The 24133-nt window shown below is 34.2% G+C and overlaps 6 protein-coding genes across 10 annotated transcripts; 1 reads left to right on the top strand and 5 right to left on the bottom strand.

Annotated features, from left to right (window-relative positions):
• Positions 1 to 35: 35 nt before the first annotated feature.
• Positions 36 to 3517, bottom strand: LOC108567343 (serine/threonine-protein phosphatase PP1-beta catalytic subunit). Of its 2 annotated transcripts, XM_017927753.1 has the most exons (7): positions 3397 to 3517; positions 2816 to 2899; positions 2382 to 2513; positions 1905 to 2135; positions 1669 to 1845; positions 1013 to 1299; positions 36 to 948 (listed from the first exon to the last, which is right to left on the bottom strand). In XM_017927753.1, exons 1-7 carry the CDS (start codon positions 3446 to 3448, stop codon positions 835 to 837), a joined length of 1077 nt encoding a protein of 358 aa, XP_017783242.1. In that variant the 5' UTR covers positions 3449 to 3517; the 3' UTR covers positions 36 to 834. The 2 variants fall into 2 exon arrangements, with proteins under 2 accessions (XP_017783242.1, XP_017783243.1); XM_017927754.1 differs by lacking the exon at positions 2816 to 2899 and having other exon boundaries at positions 3397 to 3515.
• A 1391-nt stretch (positions 3518 to 4908) lies between these two features.
• On the top strand, positions 4909 to 10346 carry LOC108567350 (protein mesh). Of its 3 annotated transcripts, XM_017927770.1 has the most exons (9): positions 4909 to 5094; positions 5153 to 5281; positions 5512 to 6125; positions 6182 to 7389; positions 7444 to 8075; positions 8143 to 8279; positions 8334 to 8946; positions 9804 to 9957; positions 10017 to 10346. In XM_017927770.1, the coding sequence occupies exons 1-9, from the start codon at positions 4965 to 4967 to the stop codon at positions 10270 to 10272; spliced, it is 3873 nt and encodes a 1290-aa protein (XP_017783259.1). In that variant the 5' UTR covers positions 4909 to 4964; the 3' UTR covers positions 10273 to 10346. The 3 variants fall into 3 exon arrangements, with proteins under 3 accessions (XP_017783259.1, XP_017783258.1, XP_017783257.1); XM_017927769.1 differs by lacking the exons at positions 9804 to 9957; positions 10017 to 10346 and adding an exon at positions 9001 to 9656 and having other exon boundaries at positions 5153 to 5242; XM_017927768.1 differs by lacking the exons at positions 9804 to 9957; positions 10017 to 10346 and adding an exon at positions 9001 to 9656.
• A 684-nt stretch (positions 10347 to 11030) lies between these two features.
• LOC108567257 lies at positions 11031 to 11920 on the bottom strand. The gene is made up of 4 exons (XM_017927615.1): positions 11726 to 11920; positions 11498 to 11667; positions 11284 to 11442; positions 11031 to 11227 (listed from the first exon to the last, which is right to left on the bottom strand). Exons 1-4 carry the CDS (start codon positions 11890 to 11892, stop codon positions 11031 to 11033), a joined length of 693 nt encoding a protein of 230 aa, XP_017783104.1. The 5' UTR covers positions 11893 to 11920.
• A 949-nt stretch (positions 11921 to 12869) lies between these two features.
• LOC108567285 lies at positions 12870 to 13870 on the bottom strand. The gene is made up of 4 exons (XM_017927653.1): positions 13648 to 13870; positions 13419 to 13588; positions 13194 to 13361; positions 12870 to 13135 (listed from the first exon to the last, which is right to left on the bottom strand). The coding sequence occupies exons 1-4, from the start codon at positions 13797 to 13799 to the stop codon at positions 12948 to 12950; spliced, it is 678 nt and encodes a 225-aa protein (XP_017783142.1). The 5' UTR covers positions 13800 to 13870; the 3' UTR covers positions 12870 to 12947.
• A 363-nt stretch (positions 13871 to 14233) lies between these two features.
• LOC108567287 (metallo-beta-lactamase domain-containing protein 1) lies at positions 14234 to 14891 on the bottom strand. Its single transcript, XM_017927655.1, has one exon. It carries the CDS (start codon positions 14853 to 14855, stop codon positions 14262 to 14264), a length of 594 nt encoding a protein of 197 aa, XP_017783144.1. The 5' UTR covers positions 14856 to 14891; the 3' UTR covers positions 14234 to 14261.
• A 486-nt stretch (positions 14892 to 15377) lies between these two features.
• LOC108567276 (coiled-coil domain-containing protein 170) lies at positions 15378 to 20036 on the bottom strand. 2 transcript variants are annotated; one of them, XM_017927642.1, is made up of 10 exons: positions 19937 to 20036; positions 19725 to 19872; positions 17716 to 18219; positions 17344 to 17656; positions 17096 to 17268; positions 16810 to 17010; positions 16616 to 16759; positions 16496 to 16564; positions 16168 to 16440; positions 15378 to 16102 (listed from the first exon to the last, which is right to left on the bottom strand). In XM_017927642.1, exons 2-10 carry the CDS (start codon positions 19800 to 19802, stop codon positions 15563 to 15565), a joined length of 2295 nt encoding a protein of 764 aa, XP_017783131.1. In that variant the 5' UTR covers positions 19803 to 19872; positions 19937 to 20036; the 3' UTR covers positions 15378 to 15562. The 2 variants fall into 2 exon arrangements, with proteins under 2 accessions (XP_017783131.1, XP_017783132.1); XM_017927643.1 differs by lacking the exon at positions 16496 to 16564.
• Positions 20037 to 24133: the final 4097 nt, after the last annotated feature.

Genomic DNA, 24133 nt, shown 5'->3' with positions numbered 1-24133 from the left:
ATATATTTTTAAGTACGCATTCTTTGAATATAATCTAATCTCTATTCCAATTTAATTATCCATAGTATTAATTACATCGACAATATTTTATATTAAATGTAGTTACAAGAAGTGGTCTTATCGTTGCTTTCATATCGCAAAGAGAACATCAAAGATTTCACATTAGATTAAGGAAGAAAATGTACTTGATGTTTCCCATTAATGATTTGTTAAAAATGTCGTGCTTAGATGTGCATTTTTCCTAAACAAATGTTAAAACCTTTGATTGTATTTTAAGGAACACATACTAGAAAAATATAATAAATATCAATGAAGAGTTATACTTAGTTAAAAGTCAGATGTTTGAAATTTCTTTGGCTAATCACCATTCACTTTTAATAAATAAGAATATATCTTACATTGTTCTTCGAAACGATAACATATCATTTTGTTTCAATAAAAATAATTTTGATTTCCCGGTCGTCAAAAAGTTACAACAAAAAAAATAATAAACAAAAAGACAGATTGTGTAACGGAAATAATAAACTACACAAGTATTAAAATCGTGCCGGAGAGAAAACATATTGCATACAAGATCAGTCAAACTTATAAAGTTAATCACAAATGAAAAAGAAATTATTTAAAAAATCTATTAAATATATATAATACTTTACAGAAGTGACTGCACCACAAATCAAATAGTTACTAAATAAAATGCATGTACGAAAAAAAAAAAGAATAATAATAAGAAAAAAAAACAATCATAGTAATAAATCAATCCAATAGCGCTTTTGTATGGCATTTTATATAATATATTTTCTGTTTCTTTTTTTTTCACTCTCGAATAAAATGCATTTATTTCTTCTTCGTTGTAGTCGGGGGAGCAGCGGTGCGCTGTGGTGTTGCCGGACGGCCCGAATTTGTACCTTGATATTGGTATTTTGCTTTCTTTTCTGATGGTTTCAAAATCTGTAGGTAATCATAACAGTGAATGGAAAGATTCCTAGTCGAATAATCAGTTTGTTCAACGTACCTGGAATGAACACATTAGTGTTTCATCGACGCTCATCATTCCACCGGCGTTATCAAACTCGCCGCAATAATTGGGAGCAGAAAATAGGGTAACCAACTGCCTCTTGGCGAAAAATTCGTAACCATCTTCGACGACTTGATGTGCACGGCAGATCAAATCGAGATCGTGTCGTGTCAGGAACTTGCTCACAACGTCCGCCCCGAATGTAAACGATACACCGCGGTCATTTTCACCCCATCCTTGTACATCTTTGTCAGGATCAGACCACAACAAATCGCACAATAATCCTAATGAAAATAGTTATAATTAGTGCTAGAATACAAATATTACGCAGAAAATTAATATGTAGGGCATTGAGTTTAATTCTCTAGAATTAATGGACAATACCACTAATATGTATTTGTTAGGTTTGCTATCAACTATGCATTACAATATTATGATTGGTTTTTCTAGTAATCATCTCCTTGCTATTAAAGAGTCCTCCAATACAATTTAGTAACGGGTAACGGATTTCTTTCGACGCATATTATCTTTGACAAATGTTACTTATCTTATATATGTTGTAAAATGATAACTACATGGAAGCCAATATCTTACTTTTTCATTATAGTTATTTAAAGAAAGCTTATATGATTGAGATTTGTTAACTAAATTACCTGTATCAGGAACATCTGTGGGTCTCATAATGCGACGAATCTGCTCCATTCCTTGTAGATCAGGGCTCAAACCTCCGTGGCAGCAAAATATCTTTTCGTCAATAATAGCTGCAATGGGCAAGCAATTAAAGCAATCGGTGAAGGTCTTCCAGAGCTTTATATTGTATCGTCTTTTACCTGCAAAATAATTTAAAACAATTAAAACAATGAAAAATCAATAGGCAGAACGTATTTACATTCATCGTAGAAGCCGTATATTCTGTTTATCGAAGCGCATTCATGATTTCCACGCAGTAGGAAGAAATTCTCGGGGTATTTAATTTTGTAAGCAAGCAGCAAACAAATGGTTTCCAAAGATTGTTTGCCACGGTCTACATAATCACCGAGGAATAAATAATTCGCTTCCGGTGGAAACCCGCCGTATTCGAATAAACGCAGAAGATCAGTATATTGGCCATGGATATCACCTAAAATGTTAAATATTAATTGGACGTTTTCCATAAGACGCAAGCATCGTAAATGGATGACAACGAATTAGGTCACCATAAATTAAAAGCAAAGTGTTTACTAAATTGAAATAAATTATGTGTCACCCACTCAAGTTGAATTAATTTTGTAGACACTAAATAACTTTTCAAGGTTTCCTATAAATTGGCTTAATGAAACTTGAATAACATGCAAATACCTAATTGGCTTAGTAAATTCTCACTCACCACAAATCTTTAGCGGTGCCTCAAGCTCCAATAAGATTGGTTGCTGTAAGAAAATTTCACGTGATTTCAGACATAACCCTCTGACCTCTGACTCTGTCATCTGCACAGACTTTCCTGGCCGACATCCTCTGACTAAAAAAAATGTTTGTCAATAAATGTAATAAATATCATTAAAATACTTAGAATTAATAAATATATAAGAAGCACTCACTGGCATTTATAAATATTTGTTTATTAAACCATTTAAATCCAAGAAAGCTATTTGCAAGAGAAACAAAAAATCTTGTATGGTGTGCCAGAATTAGCATTAAACAATACAACTAAATAGAAAAATTGAACAATAATAAAATAAAGGATATGAATCTAAGAAAGTAGCGGAAAATAAAAATAATATTAATAATAACAAGAGATACTACTGTAGTTGGTGTCCTTACATTCGGATGAGAATATATCTTTGAACTTTGTTTTCTTCTTAAAGTCGGGGATTTGATGTTGGGATTCGTGTTGTACTTTATATACTGAGCACCCAACCAATCCCCACACATCACACACGAAAAGCAGCACAAAACATAACAGAAACACTCAAGAGAGAAAACAAATACTTACTAAATAAAAGAAAATCAAGTGTGTGTGTCGTGTATTATCAAAATTAGGAAACAAAAATATTTATGTAATGTGCATATATTCAAATGAAAAAAAAAATGTATTCTAATGGGATTAAGATAAAGAGACTGAGATTAAAGCTAGGAATTCATGTTAAAATTATATCAACGTAAAAGGGGAGAGGCTATTGAACTTTGTGGGTGGCAAATAGTTAAAAATAAATATTTATTTGGAAGAGGATTGTAAATTCGAGTGAAATTCAAGAGATTTGACAGTTCCAGGAAGTTGTCAAGATGATTTTAATCGATGGCAATTGAAATATACTGGTTGCATCATTTTATGGCAATACAATTGCGATTAAGAGACTTGTCTGTTAAACTAATATGACTGTACGTGTATTAAATTCAATTACCTTCCAATAATCGTTGTATTAAGCTGTCTACGTTCAATTCAGGTTCCGCCATTTTTTCTCACGATTTATTATTTTTGACGTGCAGGCTGGCAAACGTTGCGCCAGTAAAACATAACATCGCTCGGAAAATGGATTGGCCAACCCCAGAAAACTGGGACAAGGACGGTTTGGGAGTAAAGATTTTTCCCGTTTATTTTCCACGCAATATTTGAACGTTGTTTACTCGATTCTCGTATCAGTATAACACAGCAAATACATTATTCATTTCATTATTTTTCAAAACAAAACAATGTAACAATGAAAATGATTTATTGTTATATACTTTTTATTTTGTTGCACGCTTTTCCGTTTATACAACATAACACAAAAATCATTCCTATATACGAGAAGAGTTCATCCAAATTTTAAATTCATATTAAGCTGCTATTTCTATATATGTTATTTTTGAATAAGCTTACTATGACTGGTATACTCCAAGGAAGTATACCCGCATCTATTAGATATTTTATCTGTAGGCATTTTACACTAAACAAGATAATATTAGACACATTTTTAGATGACATTATCGCATTACCTGCAAAGAGATTAAAGATTGTCTGTAACTAACTAATTTCACCGAAACGATGAGAATAACGACGCAATTTACAATAATGTATTTAATGCAATATTGGAACTTAAAATAGGCTTCTAAGAATTATTATTTTAACAAACAAACTCTCCTATTTAACAATATGATTATTATCTACTGTACCATTCCATGATTTCGCTATAGTTTAGATCTAAAAAGAATTAACATATTAGTCATTATATTAATGAGCATTACTCATTTCTGATAATAACTACTCAAGTATTTCAGCTGCAAACAATACTTGTCTACAAATAAATTATCACTGGAGATTAAAATGTTCATTGAAAAAAAGGATTATTAACTAAATTTCGATGCTAGATGTTTGTACTGATTAAACCAAATATTCTTTTAATTAAAATAGATCTTTTTTCCTTAAAATATTATTTTACAAGAGATATATCTTCTTTTTCCAATGCGATTAGTTAATCTAATCTTGCTGCGTATTAAATACGTATACTAGAAAAATAAAATAAAATCCATATAATATGTGCAGGGGCGCATTTAGGCATGGTTTTTATGGGCTACAATTTAGAAAGCGTTGATTGAGGTCTCCAAACAGTGTTAGCCCTGGGCCTCCAACGTTAACGGTCCGACCCTGAATATATTGATTGTTTAAAATATTGTATTAATTCTTAGCATATGAATATAGTTTCTATATAAAAAATAAATAAAAGTACAAATTAATATTTTATTGTATAAAATAGATGAGTGAGTAATGACCAAATTATGTTGTCATTAAATATAATAAAACACTACACCTTACAGAAGATTCATATTTATTCGATTTATCAAGAAAGCTTATCTTATCAGATAAAGCAAAATTTAGAGCATGAGCCAACAGGTAGTATTGTCATTAGAGTAATCGTGAGCTGAGAAAACCAGGGCGTAGTTTTTTCCAATAACGTATAACGGCGTTGGCCGTTCACAGAGAAAAAAAATCATGAAGTTTAAATTGTTTTTGTTTTCACTGTTGCTGGTGATAAGTTCCTCAGCATTTGCCCAAGAAATCGAAGATGTTGATGTCGCTTTTGAAACAGTTGGTCCTGTGGACGAGAAAACTCACGAAGAAAGTAAGTTAAATAAAACGAAACTTTCGATTGGTTACTATTTAATGCGAAATACTTTTAGAATCATCGGAGGTGATAAATGAAAATATTGAAACTGTAGCAGTGCCCCCAATTTCCCCTAGGATCGGAAAATCTGGAGATCCTAATCAAGGTGACAAAAAAAGTGGCAGATTATTGGATGCGAATTGGGGTATGAAATGGTTTTAAATTTAATATCCATCACCTCAATTAATCATCCAAGCGCTATAAATTATTTACGCTCACTTTCATAACAACGAGATAACATACAGGCGTGGTATCGTATAGTCAATAATGATAAGCAATTTATAATTAATACAAAACGAACGAACTAATATCACGAACGGTATTACTCATACGGATAATAAATAGAAAAATAACAAAAAGTTTACTCTTTTTCAGATTCTTTGAAATCTCGCTATGCTCCAGACCCGATTGATAATAACCGCGGAGGAATTCCACATACAATTTCTGAAGCCCGTCTCGCTGAATTGCGCAAGGAATTCATGTATTGGTATTTCGATATGGGCGGTTCAGATAATCATGGCGATTACCAATTCAATATACAATCTTCTAATCCGACGGTACACAAAAATTTAAATTTTCAATTACCTTTCTTCGGTTTCCGTTACAATTATACCAGGATCAGTTTGAACGGTTATCTGGAATTCAGCGATCCGCCTGAAAACTACATTCAATATCCACTGGTCTTTCCAGTTAAGGATTGGCCTAAAAGAAACGATCCTGCCTTCATTGGTATTTTCTTTAGCAAATGCCGTATTGGAAGTCTTCGTACTGAAGATGGACCCGAAGAAAAGAAACCCGGTGTTTATTTTAGACTTGAGCGTGATTTGCAAGGAAGAACTGATGTATTGGGAGTAGAATTTAGAGAAAGGTTGAAGTGGGATATCAGGAAGGGCGTTATTGGAGCCGAAACGTTTGAACCGAAACACGCTATAATTGCTACATGGAAAAATGTCACCTTTGCTGGTGGTATTCTTCAGTCGATATATACTGTATGTTGTTTATTTCAATATCTATTTATTTTTATTATAATTTATACTATTTGTAGACTAATACTTTCCAAGCTGTTATCGCAACAGATGAGGTATTTACCTACGCAATTTTCAATTATTTGGACTTGAAATGGACTACACATACTGAGGCTTTGGGAGATACATTGAGAGGCGAAGGTGGTACTCCAGCATATATTGGTTTCAATGCTGGCAATGGAACTAGAAGTTACGAGTACAAACCTTACAGTCAAGCCAGTATTCTTCGTGATTTAACAAGCAGAGGATTCGCTAATGGTCATAAAGGCAGACACATCTTTAGAATTGATGAAAATATTATGCTTGGAACCTGCAATAAGGATATTGACGATGCTAATCTTCCATTGGTCATTGCTCCAGAAAGTGGTAACATGTTGGGAGGATCGGTCGTTAACATCACAGGTCCCTGTTTCAAACCTACAGACCGAGTGCGATGTAAATTTGACGTAGTTGCCGATGAAGTTATTGGAAGCGTGGTCAGCGAGAATAGGGCTATTTGTGTTCAACCAAGATTATTTGTCGAAGGATACATCAATTTGGAAGTCGCAGTTGGAAACGAGAAATTCAAATGGAAAGGAAAGTACTTTGTTGAGCCGCCGGCGTCTGCTGCCGAAAAGATCTTCTTCCCCGACGGAAAGATCTACGAAAAAAATCCCGGCAGCATTCAAATGAAATGGATCAAACAAAATTTGACTACAAACGAGAACGCCAATGTCCGAATTTCTTTATGGGGTTATAGAGAACGTACTCTAAGACCGGAATTTGTTTACATCGACACAATCCAAGATTCTACTCAAAATGCTGGTGACTTCGTTATAACTCCTGGTACATATAGAAATCGTGAAAATCCTCGATACAGCGACATCAAATTCGGTTTCATACAGATAAACTTAACTGAAGCTGTAACTGAAACCGCGCCAGGCTTTCCGCCAATTGAATATACGCCCGTCATCTGGAGTAGACCCATTCCATTGGCATGGTATTTTGGAGCTCAATGGGAACGCGAGTACGGTCCAAATTGGCCAGGAAAACTTTGCGAGACCTGGATCAAAAATGATAGGTTCTTGAAAAATTTCGCTCACGAACTACCGCAATGTCCATGCAAACTCGAGCATGCTTTAAATGACAAAGGAAGATATTTACCAGATTTTAATTGCGATAAAGATACAAACCCCAGTTGCAAATATAATATAGGTTCAATTCACTGTGTCAGGAGTGGAGCACCAACGTAAGTTTATGAAATATTTTTTTTAGCAAATTATAATTTTGAAAAATGTTACAGACTGGAGGGCGCCGAACAACAATGTTGCTACGATAAAAACCACATGTTGATGTTATCATATGATCAACTTTATGGATCAACTCCATTCAGATCGCACAATCTTGGTTACTTGCCTTGGGACGAGGCCAATAAAGTTCCAACTCTGTCTCAATGGTTCCATGATATTACGCCGAAATATCTTTGTTGTTTGTGGCAAGGAAATAACGTGACAGGAGAAACCGGAGAACAGTCTGTTGGATGTGAAACGTTGAGATTCGAAAGAAGACCAACACAGGATTGCGTCGCTTATCAACCACCCGAAGTTGCTGGAGTTTTTGGAGATCCTCACATCGTGACTTTCGATGATTACGAATATACGTTCAACGGTTTGGGTGAATTCGCTTTGGTGCGTACTGAAAATAAGGATATTCGTCTCGATGTCCAAGGAAGATTCGAGCAGATGCCTATGAATGCATACGGTGAAGTCAGAGCCACGCAATTAACATCAGTTGCAGCGAGAGGCAATTTTTCAACGGTAATTGAAGTAAGAAGGAGACCGGCCGATGCCAGTTGGAGATACAGATTGGATGTTTTGGCAAACGGCCGAAGGATTTACTTTGACAGACCTTCATTGAAAGTCCAACATTTCCCAGGTATATTATCATTAACTAATTGTTTTTAAGATTATTTTAAAGAAAAATATTGTGTTTGTTAATTTAGGTGTCCTAGTCTACACACCCTTCTATATTCTAAATCAATCTGAAGTTATTATGATGTTCGATTCTGGTGCTGGAGTGGAAGTTATCGAGAATCAAGGATATTTGACGGCTAGAACATTTTTGCCATGGAAATTTATTGTAAGTATTTTGCAAAATTAATATGCGGACAATAATTAAATATTATAATTTTAGAATCAAACTCGCGGTTTGTTTGGTAATTGGAGCTACGATAGAAGAGACGATTTGGTTACACCGACTGGAACTATTATACCAATAACAGAAAACATAAATGATTTTGAGAATATTTATAAAGATTTTGGAAAATTGTGGATGCTTGAAGATAAAGATAAACCGGGCATTGGGCGCTCACTTTTCCACAGGGAGCACGGAAAAACGTCAAGCAGTTATAACAACAAAACATTTATACCTGTGTTTGAAATGGACGTGGATAAAATAATTCCACCGAATCGTTCAATAGAGATAGCAAACGCTGAGAAATTTTGTAACGAAAATTGGCAATGCCGATACGATTACGCTATGACTCTAAATCGAGATCTCGCACACTTTACATTAAATTACCATAGTTCCATCAAGAATCTAAAAGAAGTTAACAGAAATCCGTTGATCAGTTGTGGTGTTCTGGAAACTCCGAGGTTCGGACGAAAGTCAAACTTCTTCTTCACGCCCGGATCACGAGTCACATTTGAATGCAACGAAGGATTCATCTTAATTGGAGACCCGAGGAGGGAATGCAGCAGCAGCGGTCGTTGGGATGTACCCGTTTACGGATACACCGAATGTTTACGTAAGTCTCGAATAATTTAAAGCTCTTCACATTAAGTTCTTTTATCTATGATAGGTGAACAGGAATACTCTTCTAGAAGCGCAGCAATGACTTTTGGGATAATTTTAGCCATCATTATTTCGATTTTGATTGTTTTAACGTATATAGGTCAGAGAATTTATAGACGTATTTACGTCAAAGGCGATACGGGTTTTCTAAATCCACCATCGAGGGCTGCCAGCAGATTGAGTCTGAATAAGGTTGGATTGAGAGATTCAGAGAGGTCAAGTCCGACGACTCCGGATGACTCTAAAAGATTTTCCTATAACAGCTCAGTATTGAGTGATAGAACTTCATCAGATTCGGTCAAGAAGCCTAGGTATTACGAAAAGAGCTATCGAACTAACGAACCTTTAGAAGGTTTACCCGAGGATGACTTTGAAGAAAAGCCCTGGGATTTAGATTATGATTCCGACGAATCGGTAGCTTCTGAGAAGAGAAGAAAAACAGCTTCGCCCATTTACACTGAGCCATTCGCGCATCAAAAACAAGCAAAATCCTATGACAATTTAGCTGATCTAAGAAACACATTTAAAAGTCAAAGCAATGTTGTGACTGAAGTTTAATTGATTTTGTCATTATTGTTTTTTTTTTTACATAGAGCATGTGGAATAGCTATTAGTGCATGTACCTTTTCTTTTCTATATACAAACATATAAAAATAAATTTAATATTCGTGAAAAATCTTGGTTAATATCTATTCCACATGCCAGGAAAATGTTCATACTATTTAATAATGTTACTAATATGTTTAACCCTTCCTAAATTGTGGAAAAGATATTTATTTTTAATTTTCTTTTTTTTTTCCTGAACTTCAGGTGAACAAGAATATTCCTCGAGAGCGGCTGGCTTGACAACCGCAATTGTATTAACAATTATTGTTACAATTGTTGTTATCCTTGTGTTCATTGCTTACAAACTTCTTCAGAGGCGAAGGCAAGAAGCTGAGGATGATAACGCCGATGAGAGAATGTGAGATTTCAATCGAGCTTAATTTATTTACGTAAATTTCATAAAATATATATTTGCAGACGCGCTTCAGAAATTCATAATATAAGAGCTTTACCTGCCGACGATTTCTATGATGATGACACAATTCCATCGGTCAAAAATCCACCCTCAAGCCCATCGCCGGATGAGACGAGTCCTTCGTCTACCTTAAAACCGGATATGTACAATGCTGATACACCGAGCGAAACGCCGACATCGTATCAAAAATCAGACATTTCTGGATACAGTTATCCTAATCGTATGCCCGTTGGCTCTGCAACAACAACCATAGTTTAACCAAATAATAGTATTATATTTTTCATGTATTCTAGCTAGTGTTTTATAATATTTCTACAATTTTTATTTCTAATCGTGACTAAAATAAAATGGTGATTTTTTTTACTACCCATTAAATTATTTAGTTTTGCAGTAATAATAATGTAATTATTGTAAAAATCAATAATTGTAAAGACTTTATTATAAAATAAATTTTAAAAGAAAGTTTCTTATTTAGTAGAAAGAAATAACCTTGGGTTTTGTTGCAGTCATCAGTTATCGTTTTGTTTTCCTTAAGCCTTGCTTACTAGATTCGTGCAAGTACGATGCGTTATAGTGGGAATTCCATATTCTATACATCTTCGGGCAAATTTGGATATGCTATACGATCCAGTTCAATTCATTTATAATCTTTCCCCGCCTCAGGGGAAGTACAGAGAACTTTATCTATATGAACAAGTAGCTTCACATTTATTTAAGATTTCGCAAGAATCAGTGATTGGAACATAGTACAATTAAGTAGTTTACTCCAACCGTTTGCTTTGGTTTTTAGAATTTCAAAGAAGATGTAAAAGTAAATCAATTAATTCTCTATAATAAATTATAAAACAATAAAATATATTTTTGTAACTGCTAATCACATTGAAATAGTTATTACTATATTTAAACTCGTAGCATTTTTACAAAATAAATATGTTTTGTTTTTACATTGTTCATTTGATTTTACAATATACAGATATAACATAAGAAGTAATAGTTATCATTATATAAAATTGTCATTAGAAAGAATATTTTCCGTGTAACAATGCATTGCAGCTACGAGTACCGCCACCTCCTCCACGATTGACATTATAATTACCAGTCAGACCAATCGTTCCTCTGCCATCAGCAGTTTTAAAGAAGTTGTACGTTCCTCCGGTTTGCTGCACTGTACCCGATCCTGGCACGTTTTTCAACGCAAAATTCACATTGCTCTCTGAAAACATTATCTTGCTTAATACTGAAAATTATATAAATTTATTAATATAATACCTGATGGTGTGTGCGTGAGAGTCACCCTCCCACCGGACTCGACTTTATTGAAATCATTCTTTTCCGCAAAACCCGAGCCGGTCAACTGAAAATTATTTCCGTTCAAGTTTCCGTCCAAGTAAACCCCTTTGGTGGTTAAAATTCCGCTTAATTTGGAATCTGCAATACATGATCAATTAATTATATTAATAAATGTTTTGAAGTCTCAACAAACCTGAAGGAATATGTGATAAATCGAGCTGTCCTCCAGAAATAGATTGTCTATTTGCATCAGTATTACCAAAGGCTCCACCTTGGAGATTGTAATCAGCGGTTTTATGGAGATCCGTGGAAATTCGAACGTAATCACCGTTACTATTACCCCCAGATGAGATGTTTGTAGCCCTAAAATAATAAATAAATCATTTAAAATATATTAATAAAATTATGATTATTTGCTTGCCTTTTGTTTCTTATATGATCGAGTAGATCTATTGGAACCAAGTAGAAATCATTACCATCATCGTCCAATATTACCTGCACTTTACCTTCGAAATCAGAAAAAGTTAATGCTCCCATAAGAGCAAATGCGAAGAACACGAAATACTTGTAGAATTGATGTGCGCTCATTGTTTATGAATGTGCACGCACTGTTTGTAATTAGTTAATGCCTTCATCTTCTCGTTGCTTTAACTTTTATAATTGAACGCATCGGTTGATAAGCGCGTAATCCTAATTGGAAATACGGCCAGATTTCGCGGACTTGGGGATTTACGTTTCATGTCGTCGAAGTAATCCTTGGCTTTCATAAAAAAAGGAAAGATTTATTAAACAAAATAAACCCATTACACAGATAAAACCCTATATTTAGATGTTTACGACCTTATAATATTAACATGGAAATAAATGCAAGTACGTTCAGAAGAGATATAATCTATCATTGCATGCATATAGTAATTCTAGCGAGTTCAGGGAGAGTACATTTAATGATTGAACTATTGATACGGCTCATTTGATGAAGAATTTAATGTGAGTATTATATTAAATAGAACCTTATAAACTAAATTAGGTAACAAATATTTTTTACTTCAAATAATTGTAATAATTAAACATTAAAGGATCATCGAAAATTAATTTTTAATGTTAATTTCACTTACTAAATTCTAAATACAATATGAACTTTGAAATACTGAATATCTATCTTTATAATAGTTATTTTATAATAGATTTTCAACAGTTTGTTGTTATATTCGTTTAAACTTTAAGAAAATACAAAATCTTGATAAAATAAAACTTCTCATGTTTTGGTTTCAATTTTGTATACAATTTTTACATTATTTATTATACGTTTTTCATTATTCTTTTTCTTATGTGTTTCTCAATTTTCAAAACCAGTATTTTGAGCGCGCTTCTTGGTTTTTATTTGTTCTATGTCTTCGTTCGGTGATTTTGTATCCAACACATCATTTTTATTTTGAACTTGTTAATGTCGTTTTCCATTCGTATTTACTAATTTGATAACTTTATAAATTAATATATAATTTGATTTTATAAATATGTAAAAATGATAGTTATTATTTCCTTTCTAATAAAATACAATAAAGATATTGGTAAATAATATTATTTAATATTTGATTCATTTGTTAATATAATCACAGCACATAAATTGAACAAGAATTATTTTATTAAAATCTGTAGGAAGCTTTCAGTCCACCACCGCAGCTTCTTGCGCCTCCGCCGCCGCCACCATAGTTGCCATAAAGACCAACAGTTCCACGCCCATCAGCGGACCTGAAGACATTGTAAGTTCCTGTTGATTCGAATGTAGTTTTTGCTCCGGGCGATCTTTGAGCATTGAACGATAGGGAACTATCTGTAAATTGATTTAATTTATGAATTAATTGAGCAAACAAATAAAAAAATAAATCTACCTGAAGGTTTATGACTCAATTCGACTCCGGCGCCTCTGGTCCAATCACCACCATTTGGTTTATTCGCAAACGCTGTAGCGGACAATTTATAATTATCGTTGTTGATTATATCGTGATTTCCTCCTAAAGATACTCCTTGGTTCGTCTTCGTTAAACTGAATTTGGAATCTATACAATACAGAAATCAACAATTTTTTTCTAATTAAAATTTAAATGTTTTCTTACCGCTTGGTTTATAGGTATAATCAATTGTTCCGGACGTAAGTCCTTTTCCTTTGTCATTCACTTGACTGTGAAGAGTTCCTTGCACGTTGTGATTTGGAGTGTCATGAATGTCTTTGGAAACGGTGATCCAATTGCTATTGGCGTTTCCACCAGTAGAAACATTAGTTGCGCTAAAATAAAATAATTCGATAAATAAACATATTTGGTGCTGCGAATGGTGTGAGCATACCGTTTATGCCTGACATGGTATAATAAATCTACCGGTACTAAATAGAAGTCGTTGCCTTCGTCATCTAAAATAACTTGGACTTTTCCTTCGAAGTCGGAAAACGTTAAACATCCAGCGATTAAGGCGAGCCACAGTATGCACAGCTTAAACATTTTTATTAATAATGTATTATAAGGAACGAGATTGTACGAGAGGTCGCGTTGCTTTGAATTCGCACATTACGGTCCATGCTCTTATATATGATTAACTCAACGCAGAGAGATAATTTCTTTCGGAAATAACATCTCTCGGTATAGGGGAATTACTTTCGTTATCTATGGAGTTGGGTTTTTCAAATAATTTCAGATGATCCAATAAAAAATAAAAATGTGCTCTTTGTTAATTACGTTTAGTATATTTACTGCAATAAGAGTATTATTGAATTGTTTTTTTTTACATAATTTTGGACACTAATAAAAAAAGTAAAAAGTATTGATGGCGTTTATAATATTTAAAGTAATAAAACTAATCTTTAATACGATCAAAATTAATTTCTTTTTTATGTTTATAAAACGCTCAAATATTTTGTTTAAAAAAAACTCTTTATTGATGACATATAGTGTTTTAACAGTAATCTAAGTACACTTCAATTTGTTTTTAAACATAGGTCCGTGACCCGGTATAACGTAATCGGCAATCCCCAATATTTTCTTCCTATTGAATTCTTGCAGCTTCTCGTCATCGCTTCCGGCCATCCTCCATATAGTGTCGTCTTCTAAATCCTCCTCTTTCTCGAACAAATCTCCCGTTATTGCATAAATTGCATTTCCTTTTTGGACAATCACGCTCACATCTTGCAGTGTGTGACCTGGCGTTGCAATTACTTTAATATTTTCATCTATCTGATATTCCGTCGAGCTGAAATCGTGATCGTAATAAGTAACTTTATGGGAAATGCTGTGGCCAACTATGTGAGTGGCATTTTGGAAAAGATAATTGCAGCCGATGTGATCTGAATGGCCATGGCTGCATATCACGTAATCAATATCGGAGCATTGCAAGTTCTGTGCATGCAATGCATCTCGCAGGAAGTCACCGTCCCATGCGGTCATCGTATCGACAATTATGTTTTTAGGTCCTTTGATTAATGTGCATGTGCAATTGGCCAACATCCCTTCCTCAACATTTTTCGAATACCCATCAAAAAGGACGATTATTTCATAAGACATTTCAACAATCCTTACTCCTGCAAAATGGGGTTAGAAAAGGAGCGTACGTATAGTTGCATATCATGAAATATAAATAAAATTACAATTTTTTTTATAATCATCTCTGTTTATATTTGTATAATCTAGTAAATAATATATTTTAATAAATTTATGTATTTATTGCATGTATGTAAGTATAATTTTATACATTTGCAATTTAAGAACATTGTCTCAATTGTAGCACAAAAGTTGTGAGCTTAATTTCAATAAATATGTATTTTCATTCAACTTAAAAAAATGGCCATAAACATTCAATGCAGACTAAATTTTACAAGACTAAATTAAATTGGAAATAACATTGTTAATAGGTACTAATATTAATGTATTTATATAAATACAGTAATTAACTTTAAAGTTATAATAGTTATGATTTTTTTCTCTTCTTACTGCTTCTTCCATCTTGGAAAACATATTAATTCTATTTGAATCGTGCAAAAAATGGAGTATTATTTTCAAATATTATTACTCGTAATTTGTGTTGCCTATATTTATTTATAATTATATAATAATAGAATAGTATTTTACTCAATATCGGATTACATGTTAGAGAAAAATGAACACAACTATGTATCTTATTAGTGCGATACTATAATAATACAAATGACTTTGGTGCTGAAGTAATGTTCTTAATATGTAATGGAACACTATGTTTTCGGAAGTCACCTGTGTCAAATGCATGGTCTTGTTTGTCTCGTCTTAAAAAGGTCATCATCAATGTCATCAATAATGTCGGCTGCATCTGTGTAGCCAGAATCATCGTACCGAGATCTGTCAGGGGTCCTTGTGCAACGACTTCCTCCAGTAGGACTGCGAGCAGTTAACCTTAAGACAGGGTCATCGTAACGCCGAGAAACCAACGTATAGTCATGATGTGCATCAACAAGTTTCTGTAACCTAGTGATGAGCTCATAATCTGGTATTGGAAGCGCTGCACCTAAAATCTTAGCCACAGAACCTTTGAAGTTTTGCAGCTGAGCTTCGCGTCTACTGATTTCGCACAAATTGTCCTTAATCCTGCCGAGTTCATCGCGCAACAGATGTAACGAATGATCGCTTATATTTCGTTCCTGCTCGATGGTTTCCCCGGTTGTCCTGACTTGGTCTTTCAAGAGAGTAACTTTCCTGTTGTACTTTGTCCGCAACGTTTCTGATTCAATTAATCTCTTTTGAAGCTCCTCAATTTTCCGGCCACGTTCTAAAGCAGTTATCTGATGCAAAAGAAATTCAATAAATATATATACATGTTGATTTTGGAGAAAAAACATATAAATACTTTATAGTCGGCGGCTTCTGCCAGTTGGGCGTTAAGATCGCGAACTTGAGATTTCGTATCGGATAACTGCAGCTGTAATCTATCCACTTGCTTTACGAGTTTCTTTATCCGAAGATTAGCTTCGTCGCGCTCGCTTTGCATCAAGCATTTGGTTTTCGCGCTGTCTTCCTGCAAGGATAACTTCCTCCTCAGCAAATCCAAATGCAAATCCTTCCTTTGTACTTGCTCCCGCAACGTCCTGACGCGCCTTTGCAGTTGATAAACTAGAGAAGTCTGTGGAAGTAATTATTCAACAGTGAATCTTAAAGCGAAAACTCGAGAGTCTTACGTCACGCAAATCGTGAAAAGAACGCTGCCGACATAAACGTGGTAACGTTCCGTATCCGCAACAAAGCAGCTGAATGGAAACAATCAGAAACTGTACATGTTAATAAACAAATATATTCACCTTATCGACCAATTTATCACTTTCCAGACGTGACAATTGTTCCGCTCTCAGCAGAAGCGATTCAGTGTGCAAATCGACGCCGACGTCGTTGGATATTTCCTCCATGTTAAGAATCCTTCCTAATCTCTCCAAAAATGACATGAACTGTAATCACATGAATAAGTGATGGTTAAATAGAAGGAATTTTTAATTACCGTGTTTTTATCCCGCTTTAATCCCTCCCTGGAGAGCTCGCAAGTGCTAATTTCCGTTTCCGCTTTATTCAGACGTGTCTCGTATAAATTCCGCTCCTCTTCCAATATTCGGATTCTGTTGTTCGCCTGATCGCTCAAAGTCAGCTGCCTGGTCAACGTTTGCGAATCTTGCGCCAGTTTCTCTCGCAGCGTTTCAATTTGCTACGGAATTAGAATTACAAAGCTAGGTGGAAATGATCCATAAAACGAACAAGAATGAAACGAATAAACGTGAGATGTTTTTTACCGCCGATTTGTCCTTGTTTTCTGTTAGGATTTCCCGTATTCGGTCCTTAATCGAGTTTTCCAGCGATTCGACGAAACGAGCCGGACTGCTTAAAAGAATGGACAATGATTCTAGCACGTGACGATTCTCGTGCTGCAGTCTTTGACACTTATCCTCTTTTTGCTTAAGTTCATCTAATAAATAAAAACAAATGATGATGGAAAATATTGTCTTCCATTGTAAATGGAATTGAAAAATAAAGCGCGAACCTTTTAATTGACAAATAATTGATTCCTGTTGCGCGATGTTCCCACTCGCAGATCCAAGGCTACGAGTAGATGAAGCCAATTTCTCCTTCATCTCACTCAGCTCCCGTTCGAGAACCCTCAATTGCATCTCGAGCGTTTCTTTGCTTTCACGCAAACGATCAATTTCCAATAAGTGACCGGCCGATTGCCTTTCCAAACATTCCTTCTCCCCCAAAATCCGTTCAAAATTATCCTTACACGACCGCAATTCAATTTCAGCCGCAGCCAAGGCATCGTTCGTTGTGCAAGAACGCGACCGCAATCGACTCAATTCCTAAACAGAAACAGTTTGCAAATTAATCCAAATCGCACCGTTTTAACTAAATAGATCACCTGCATTAATTCGTTGGCTTTATGGATTAGGGTTTCAGATGATGACCCATCGCATACTTCACATCCCAAAGATATGCTCAACCGTCTGATTAAATCCTGCAATGTCATACGCGCATTGTCCTTTTTCTGTTCCTCGCTATTCAAATCCAATTCGACTACCCTCAACTTCTTTTCCAACTCTTTTGCTCTGTCCTCGTGATACCTGCAGTCCCTTTGTATGGATTGAACGCTAATCTCGTTTCTGCCTTGTGCCGCGTACAGATTTCGCTCGCGCTCTTCCATCTCGCAAATTCGTTTTTTAAGAGATGAAATGATAGCATTTTGACGAGCAGACTGCTCCCTCAATTGATCTGCCTCTGTTTGCAGATCCAGACACCGTTGGTCCCTGGTTCTCATCTGGCACTTCATATCGTTCAGTTCTTCTGCGAGCCGATCGCGTTTAAATTGAAGGGCTGCTACCTCGCTGCGCAAGGATGTGGTTACATCAACGTCGCTCGTATCCATCTAAAATTAGTTTTCCCGATTACAGATTTATATTTAGAAGATCAATCAATAATCCCTAAACACAAATAATCTCGGAGCAACGAGATTCTATGGGAAGCGTGCATGGTGTGAATGGTTTTTGTTGTATACTATCGCTGCTTGCGACTGCTTCGTCTTGTTTATACACGTTAAGGTAAGTTGAATGGAGATAATTACAGGCAGACATAAATAAACTTACAAAACATTACATTCAATAGGGCATTGTGCGGTCTCGCTCTGTTTGTCTGCGTCTACGTGTTTGTGCAAACTACCTACAACAGAGCGCGGAAGTTCGACGAGCTTGTATCAGCCGAATGCTGAAACTGTAACTGAAATATCATTATTACACGCGTTTCAGCTGCAGCAGCCTTCATTGGCTTTCACCACAAACTTTCGTGACTGGCGAAATGATTTACTATTATCTACGTGTATTTTGCGTACAACTCGCCGCGATGACACGACTTTTTCCAATTCTATATTTAGAGACATTTTCTATAACGCAATCAATCGAATTTTTTTAATGTACATAATGAAATATTAAAACGTTTCTAATAAATCTTTTATTAAAAAATTGTTGAAAATCAACGTGTGTAATTCGGTGATTCTTCATCATAGTAAAATATTATTTATTTCCTTTCTCTCTGATGAAATCAAGTACCGTATTATTCTGGCCATAAGCTACTCCATTTCGCATAGTGAGACCATTTAAGACTTGTGATTCGTCTTATGGTCATTGATTTATTTTTTTTTTCTAAAAATTCTTTCATAAATTTGGAGATCGTAGAATTTCTAGTCAATTTTATTATAAAAAATAATCAGATTTTCTTTAATAATTTATTTAAATTTTTAATAACTTGATACAATTATTTTTCCTTTTATATTATAAATATAGCTTTTTTTATTATTTCTAATTTTCATTTCAATATTTATTTATTTTTGAAGTAGTTTTTTTTTCTTCTTTCATTCTGACTAATAAATTATTATTTTTATTTACAAAATTTACTGGTCTATATCAACCAAAGGGTAATGAAACAAAGTTTTTTATATAATAATTTAATTAAGGCAGAAAACCCTAAATTATTTGAACAGTTCATATATTTTATTTATTTATGACTGTTACAAAAAAATATTATTATTATTTATAGTTTAATTACTTTTCTGCTATAAACAAATTAGTTTACGTTGAAAACGTGGTAGTTTGTAATCAGTTAATGAAAAATCAATAACAAAAATTCCTCGTTCCTCGCCTGGTACGAAAATAAACAAAAAACAAAAAAAAAGATGTTAAGAGGTTTTCCACATGAAATCAGCTCCATTAATCTAACTGCATTTTAAGCACTTGTGATATAAATAAAACAATCCAAAACGTATGAAGCAATCGCTAAAATTTCACCCAGCCGTATTGTTTTTCTTTAAATGTATTTTTGGATAGTGATTAATAACCAATATAAATATAGTGCTGCGTGTCTAATTGATATTCAACATACTTCGATTTCCTTGCAGAGCATCTGATACACTTTCCAATCCTCTTCAGCGTTGCCGGAAGTTTCGGAAGCCTCCATCATCCAAATCCGGTGCTTCCTCGAAACAATTTCTCATTTGAATATAATCTTCGTAACCTGAAACGCGGATGTTCTGCGATGCGTGTTCGCAACAACAAACTATTATTTTCAATGGCATTTGTATAATCGATATTTACCCGTGTACAAGTCTTTTCCTATTGCGAGATCCATAAATACTTTCAACCCTCTTACATCGTTAACAGATGATATGGTATATGGTTGCAAAATTTGCTTAAAGCGGACAATACATATATTTATAAATATTTATATGTTTAGGCCACACTCTTTACCGAATTTCCTAACAGATAAAAATTGATTACATTTTGGTGGGCAACTATTTGTGCAGGGCTGCAAGAAACTAAATCTAGCTTCATTTAAAAAAGGGTTAATCGAAAAACAAAAAACGAAAAACAAAATATCAATCAACATTATACATCTGAAATGTCTCCTAACACTCTTGTACTGAATCGTTGAGACCCAGATTTGAAGGCCGTTAGTGAGTGTAGTCATTCCACATGTTGTTTCTCCCTAACCCCTGTATCTCAGACTGTATTAGCTAAATCTTCAAATAACAAAGGCAGTGGCTAACAAAATTGTGTGGATGTAAAAAGAGAAGAAAAATAAGAAAAACAAATGTTGATTAAAAGATAGAAATACTAATCAAATAAATTTCTATTACTATTCAATTCATAACATGCTGAGAAACTTTTTAGTTAATGATCAATTATAACATATTTATAGAGCTGTATTTTTTAACCCAAGTACTTTTACAAGTTATCGCTGTATGCATGCTGTAATTTGTAATATTTAATATTACAAGTGAGTAACGCAAGTACGAGGCTGAAGACTAATTTAACTTAATGGATTAATTAAAACAATTACATGAATTACTTACGGCGGGAGGCCGCAGAGAAAGAGGTTTTTCTGAATGAGTTGCAAAGTGCGATGAATGAATACTTTTGCGTAAAAAAAGATATGAAGAACTGGAATAACGGTGACGGAGCGGTAGGAAAAGGAAAAAAAAGAGCGTACACATAAAAGTGAATAATATAAATAAATTGTTGTTTCATTTCCGTTCGCAAGTTGCAAACTTGTCCTCAGTAATTACAATCGCGCATTTCTAGATTTATTATAAGTAGCTGAGAGCATCGTTCTTCCTTTTCTTGATATCTATTAAATATCCAGCATATTCCCATAAGGCGATAACTCTTGAGTGCTTCCTGCTCATTGAAATTTATGAACATCTTGAAAGGGTTCATACTATAATTTCCTCTGTACATACGTATTCTTTTAATAGTTTTATTTTATAATAATTTCAATGTTTATATTTCATTTCATTTCACAAGTCGCCTCAATTTATCGATTGATATCTATTTAGATAAGACTAAGCATTTAGTACAATAATATGTTTGTATGCAATTATTTTTGTAATAATGTTACAGCATATAAATCCACATTTCAAACCTTAATCTAATATTGTTAAAAAATAATAATCTCATCTCTTGACACATTAAATGATATATTTTAATTTAGTCGTTTTATTTACTTTATTCATAGATTGCTAAGTATAAAAATAAAACACACAATTAAATATATAAATAAACTAAATGTTTACTATCTGTCTAACCATTTAGAATAGATCAGTTGTTTATTTTGAAAATTGGTCGAAAACCAATTGCTTGTCGGCATTTTGAACTCGCTGTATGTTATTTCACGCACCGAATAAACAGTTTCGATGATGCAATAAGTAAATATAGGAGAGCTGTTCGTAAGTAGGATGACAATATAATCTGGAAATGGACGTGCCAGATGCAGAAGAGTTAATTGCAGCACATTGTCATTGCACTTCATTTATGCATGGCGCACGTCGAGTACAATGTGGTCTTGTTGAAAAAGCTCATTAGTTGTACTTCTGCTTCCATTAAAATAATCAGCTAATTAGTAGGTGCAATCCCTGCAGTGCATCACTATCAACACAAGGAGAGTTGCAAATTTAACAGATGCACGGAAAACACATATTTTTTTTAGAGAAGAAGAAACATTTTTTTGGTCTATTTATAAATATTAATGTACTCCTTCAATTAGTTTTATAGTATAAATAAACTTTGTTTAATTAATTTTAAAGTTTATTAAAGAATAATAACAAATTACATTAAATAAATAGTGAAAATTACGGACAGAAACTTGCGCAGAAATATTATAGTGCTAAAGTTTATTATTTTTTACTCAAAATTGCTTCTTTAAAATCAATTATGTAATTACGCCAGTGGCCTAGCTGGAAATATTGGGCCCTTTCGCAAACATGATCGGAACTTTCTCGCCCTTGTTGTTCTCAGTCTCAGACGAATCAAAGCTGCTTTGAACATTTAAACACTCCTTATTGTTCCAGGAAAACAGTGCATTTCGAACACTAGATAAGAGAGAAAGAAAATATAGTTGCAGTAGCAAGGCGCGTTTCTACTTAAAGAAAAATTTTAGAAACATTAAATTAATTGGTGTGAAATTGGTGACTAAATTAGAATTCAATTGACAATAAAGCAATGTTTTGGTACACTGACAATGGTACAATTAGTATGCTTAAAACTAGTTTTGCGAGTTTACTTTTAGTGTTACCTAAATTAGTTTATTGTGTTAATGTTATATGACTTATTTTGGAGATAAATTGGTGTTAATTTGTTGTGTCTTCTTAGAATGCAGAGCTATAACGAAAGGTTGGAAAAATGCAACACAAATACAGTTTTTTTTGCAAAGGTAAGGAGGATTTACGTTTTCCTTGAAATAACCATAAAAAAGAATGCGCGTCGCATACGACAATATCCTTGAAATTAAAAACTGGAGCAAAACATAATTGCGTTGATTTATCTGAAGCTGAGCCAAAAAAGAAAAACACAGACAGAAGAACCGTGAAATTCGAGGTTGAATATGATATTAATTCGCGACGTTCGTGACTAGGGTTATGAGATTTCATGAAGCGCTCATTAATTTGATGAATCTCCGAGTACGAAACGCGCAATGAAACATAAAAAAATGAGAATATAAAAAATAAGTAAAGGATTAAAGCGGAGGAATCTTTGGGCCAAGTGCATGATAATTTACCTGTTTAATGATATGCAATCGTTGTATAACATGCATGGTTGCGGGTTCAGCGGCTGAAAGAGCCGGTTCAACGTGGCCGTGAACCTGACTGATTTCAAAGAACCTGTTTCGAAAGTCAAAGGAGCGAACGATTCCCCGCGTCTCATTTTTGCATTCCTCATTTTATTCACACACACCCCTGAGATGCGTGTGCAACAGGACAGGATACGCCCGCAATTCTATCTACATCGGAGCCGCAAATTAAACGCGAAAAATAACAACTTCCAATGCGAAAAGAGAGAAACGACAAACACTCTTGTTTTCTTCGATAAAATTAAAAATTAAAATAAAAAAAACGTATGCGGAAGACTCGAATCGTGTAATTAAAATCCGATGAAAATATACGTTGCGAATAACCAGAGGAATTGGACCGTGACCTGCGAACTCCTACGAATTACCTAATTAACGCATGTTCTTCTTCCGTGTTCCGAGTCCACATTCGGCCGCTTGACATTGATAGAGAAAGTTGTTGCATATTTCTTCTCTTTTTTTTTGGTAAAGAAAGTTGTTTTAAAGATTGATAATATTTGGATTCGACTTTCTCGATATGAATAATATCCGAAAAATAAATCTTCCGAACCTTTGTTTTCGCTGACAACGAGGAATTATTTTTTTGTCGTCGCATCATCATCGATTTGTTGCTGTTTACGTCCGACAATAAGAGTTGACTGTTGCTTCTGCAGCAAATTCATATTTGTGTTTTGAGGTCGAGCATGAAAATTGCGTCGATCGGTCACAGTCGTAGGAAGAAGATGGAATGGACCTGTGTGATTTATTTGATGGTTTCCGAAAGCGTCGTATCGTCTCCGATGGATTCAGACTATTGCCTTTTTTTATGTTATTATTATTATTCGAGGCGCATTGTAATAAATTTAGCGATGCGTCAGATGATTGGACACATTCTGTAATGTAAACATAAACACGCTTGATAGCCTTATTTATTCGTAGCCTTTAGCTACAATTAATTTCATCGACGCGCAATAAAAGCGAAAAAATGCTTGGAACTAGATTAATTCCAAGGAACTGTAACTCCTGCACCGTCTACAACAACTACTTACCGTTTCAATTTTTATTTTATCTTTTTATTATCAAGAATGCTATTATGATTTAACCATTTAATAGATTTAACAACCTAGATTTAGTAATCACGATGAATTGTATAATAAACTGAATCCTGCTTGTATTAAATAGAAAACGTA

This window comes from Nicrophorus vespilloides, unplaced genomic scaffold (genome assembly GCF_001412225.1).
Source record: "Nicrophorus vespilloides isolate i.1.1-1 unplaced genomic scaffold, Nicve_v1.0, whole genome shotgun sequence".
NCBI lineage: Eukaryota > Metazoa > Arthropoda > Insecta > Coleoptera > Silphidae > Nicrophorus > Nicrophorus vespilloides.
This window is presented reverse-complemented; position numbering and strand designations above follow the sequence as displayed.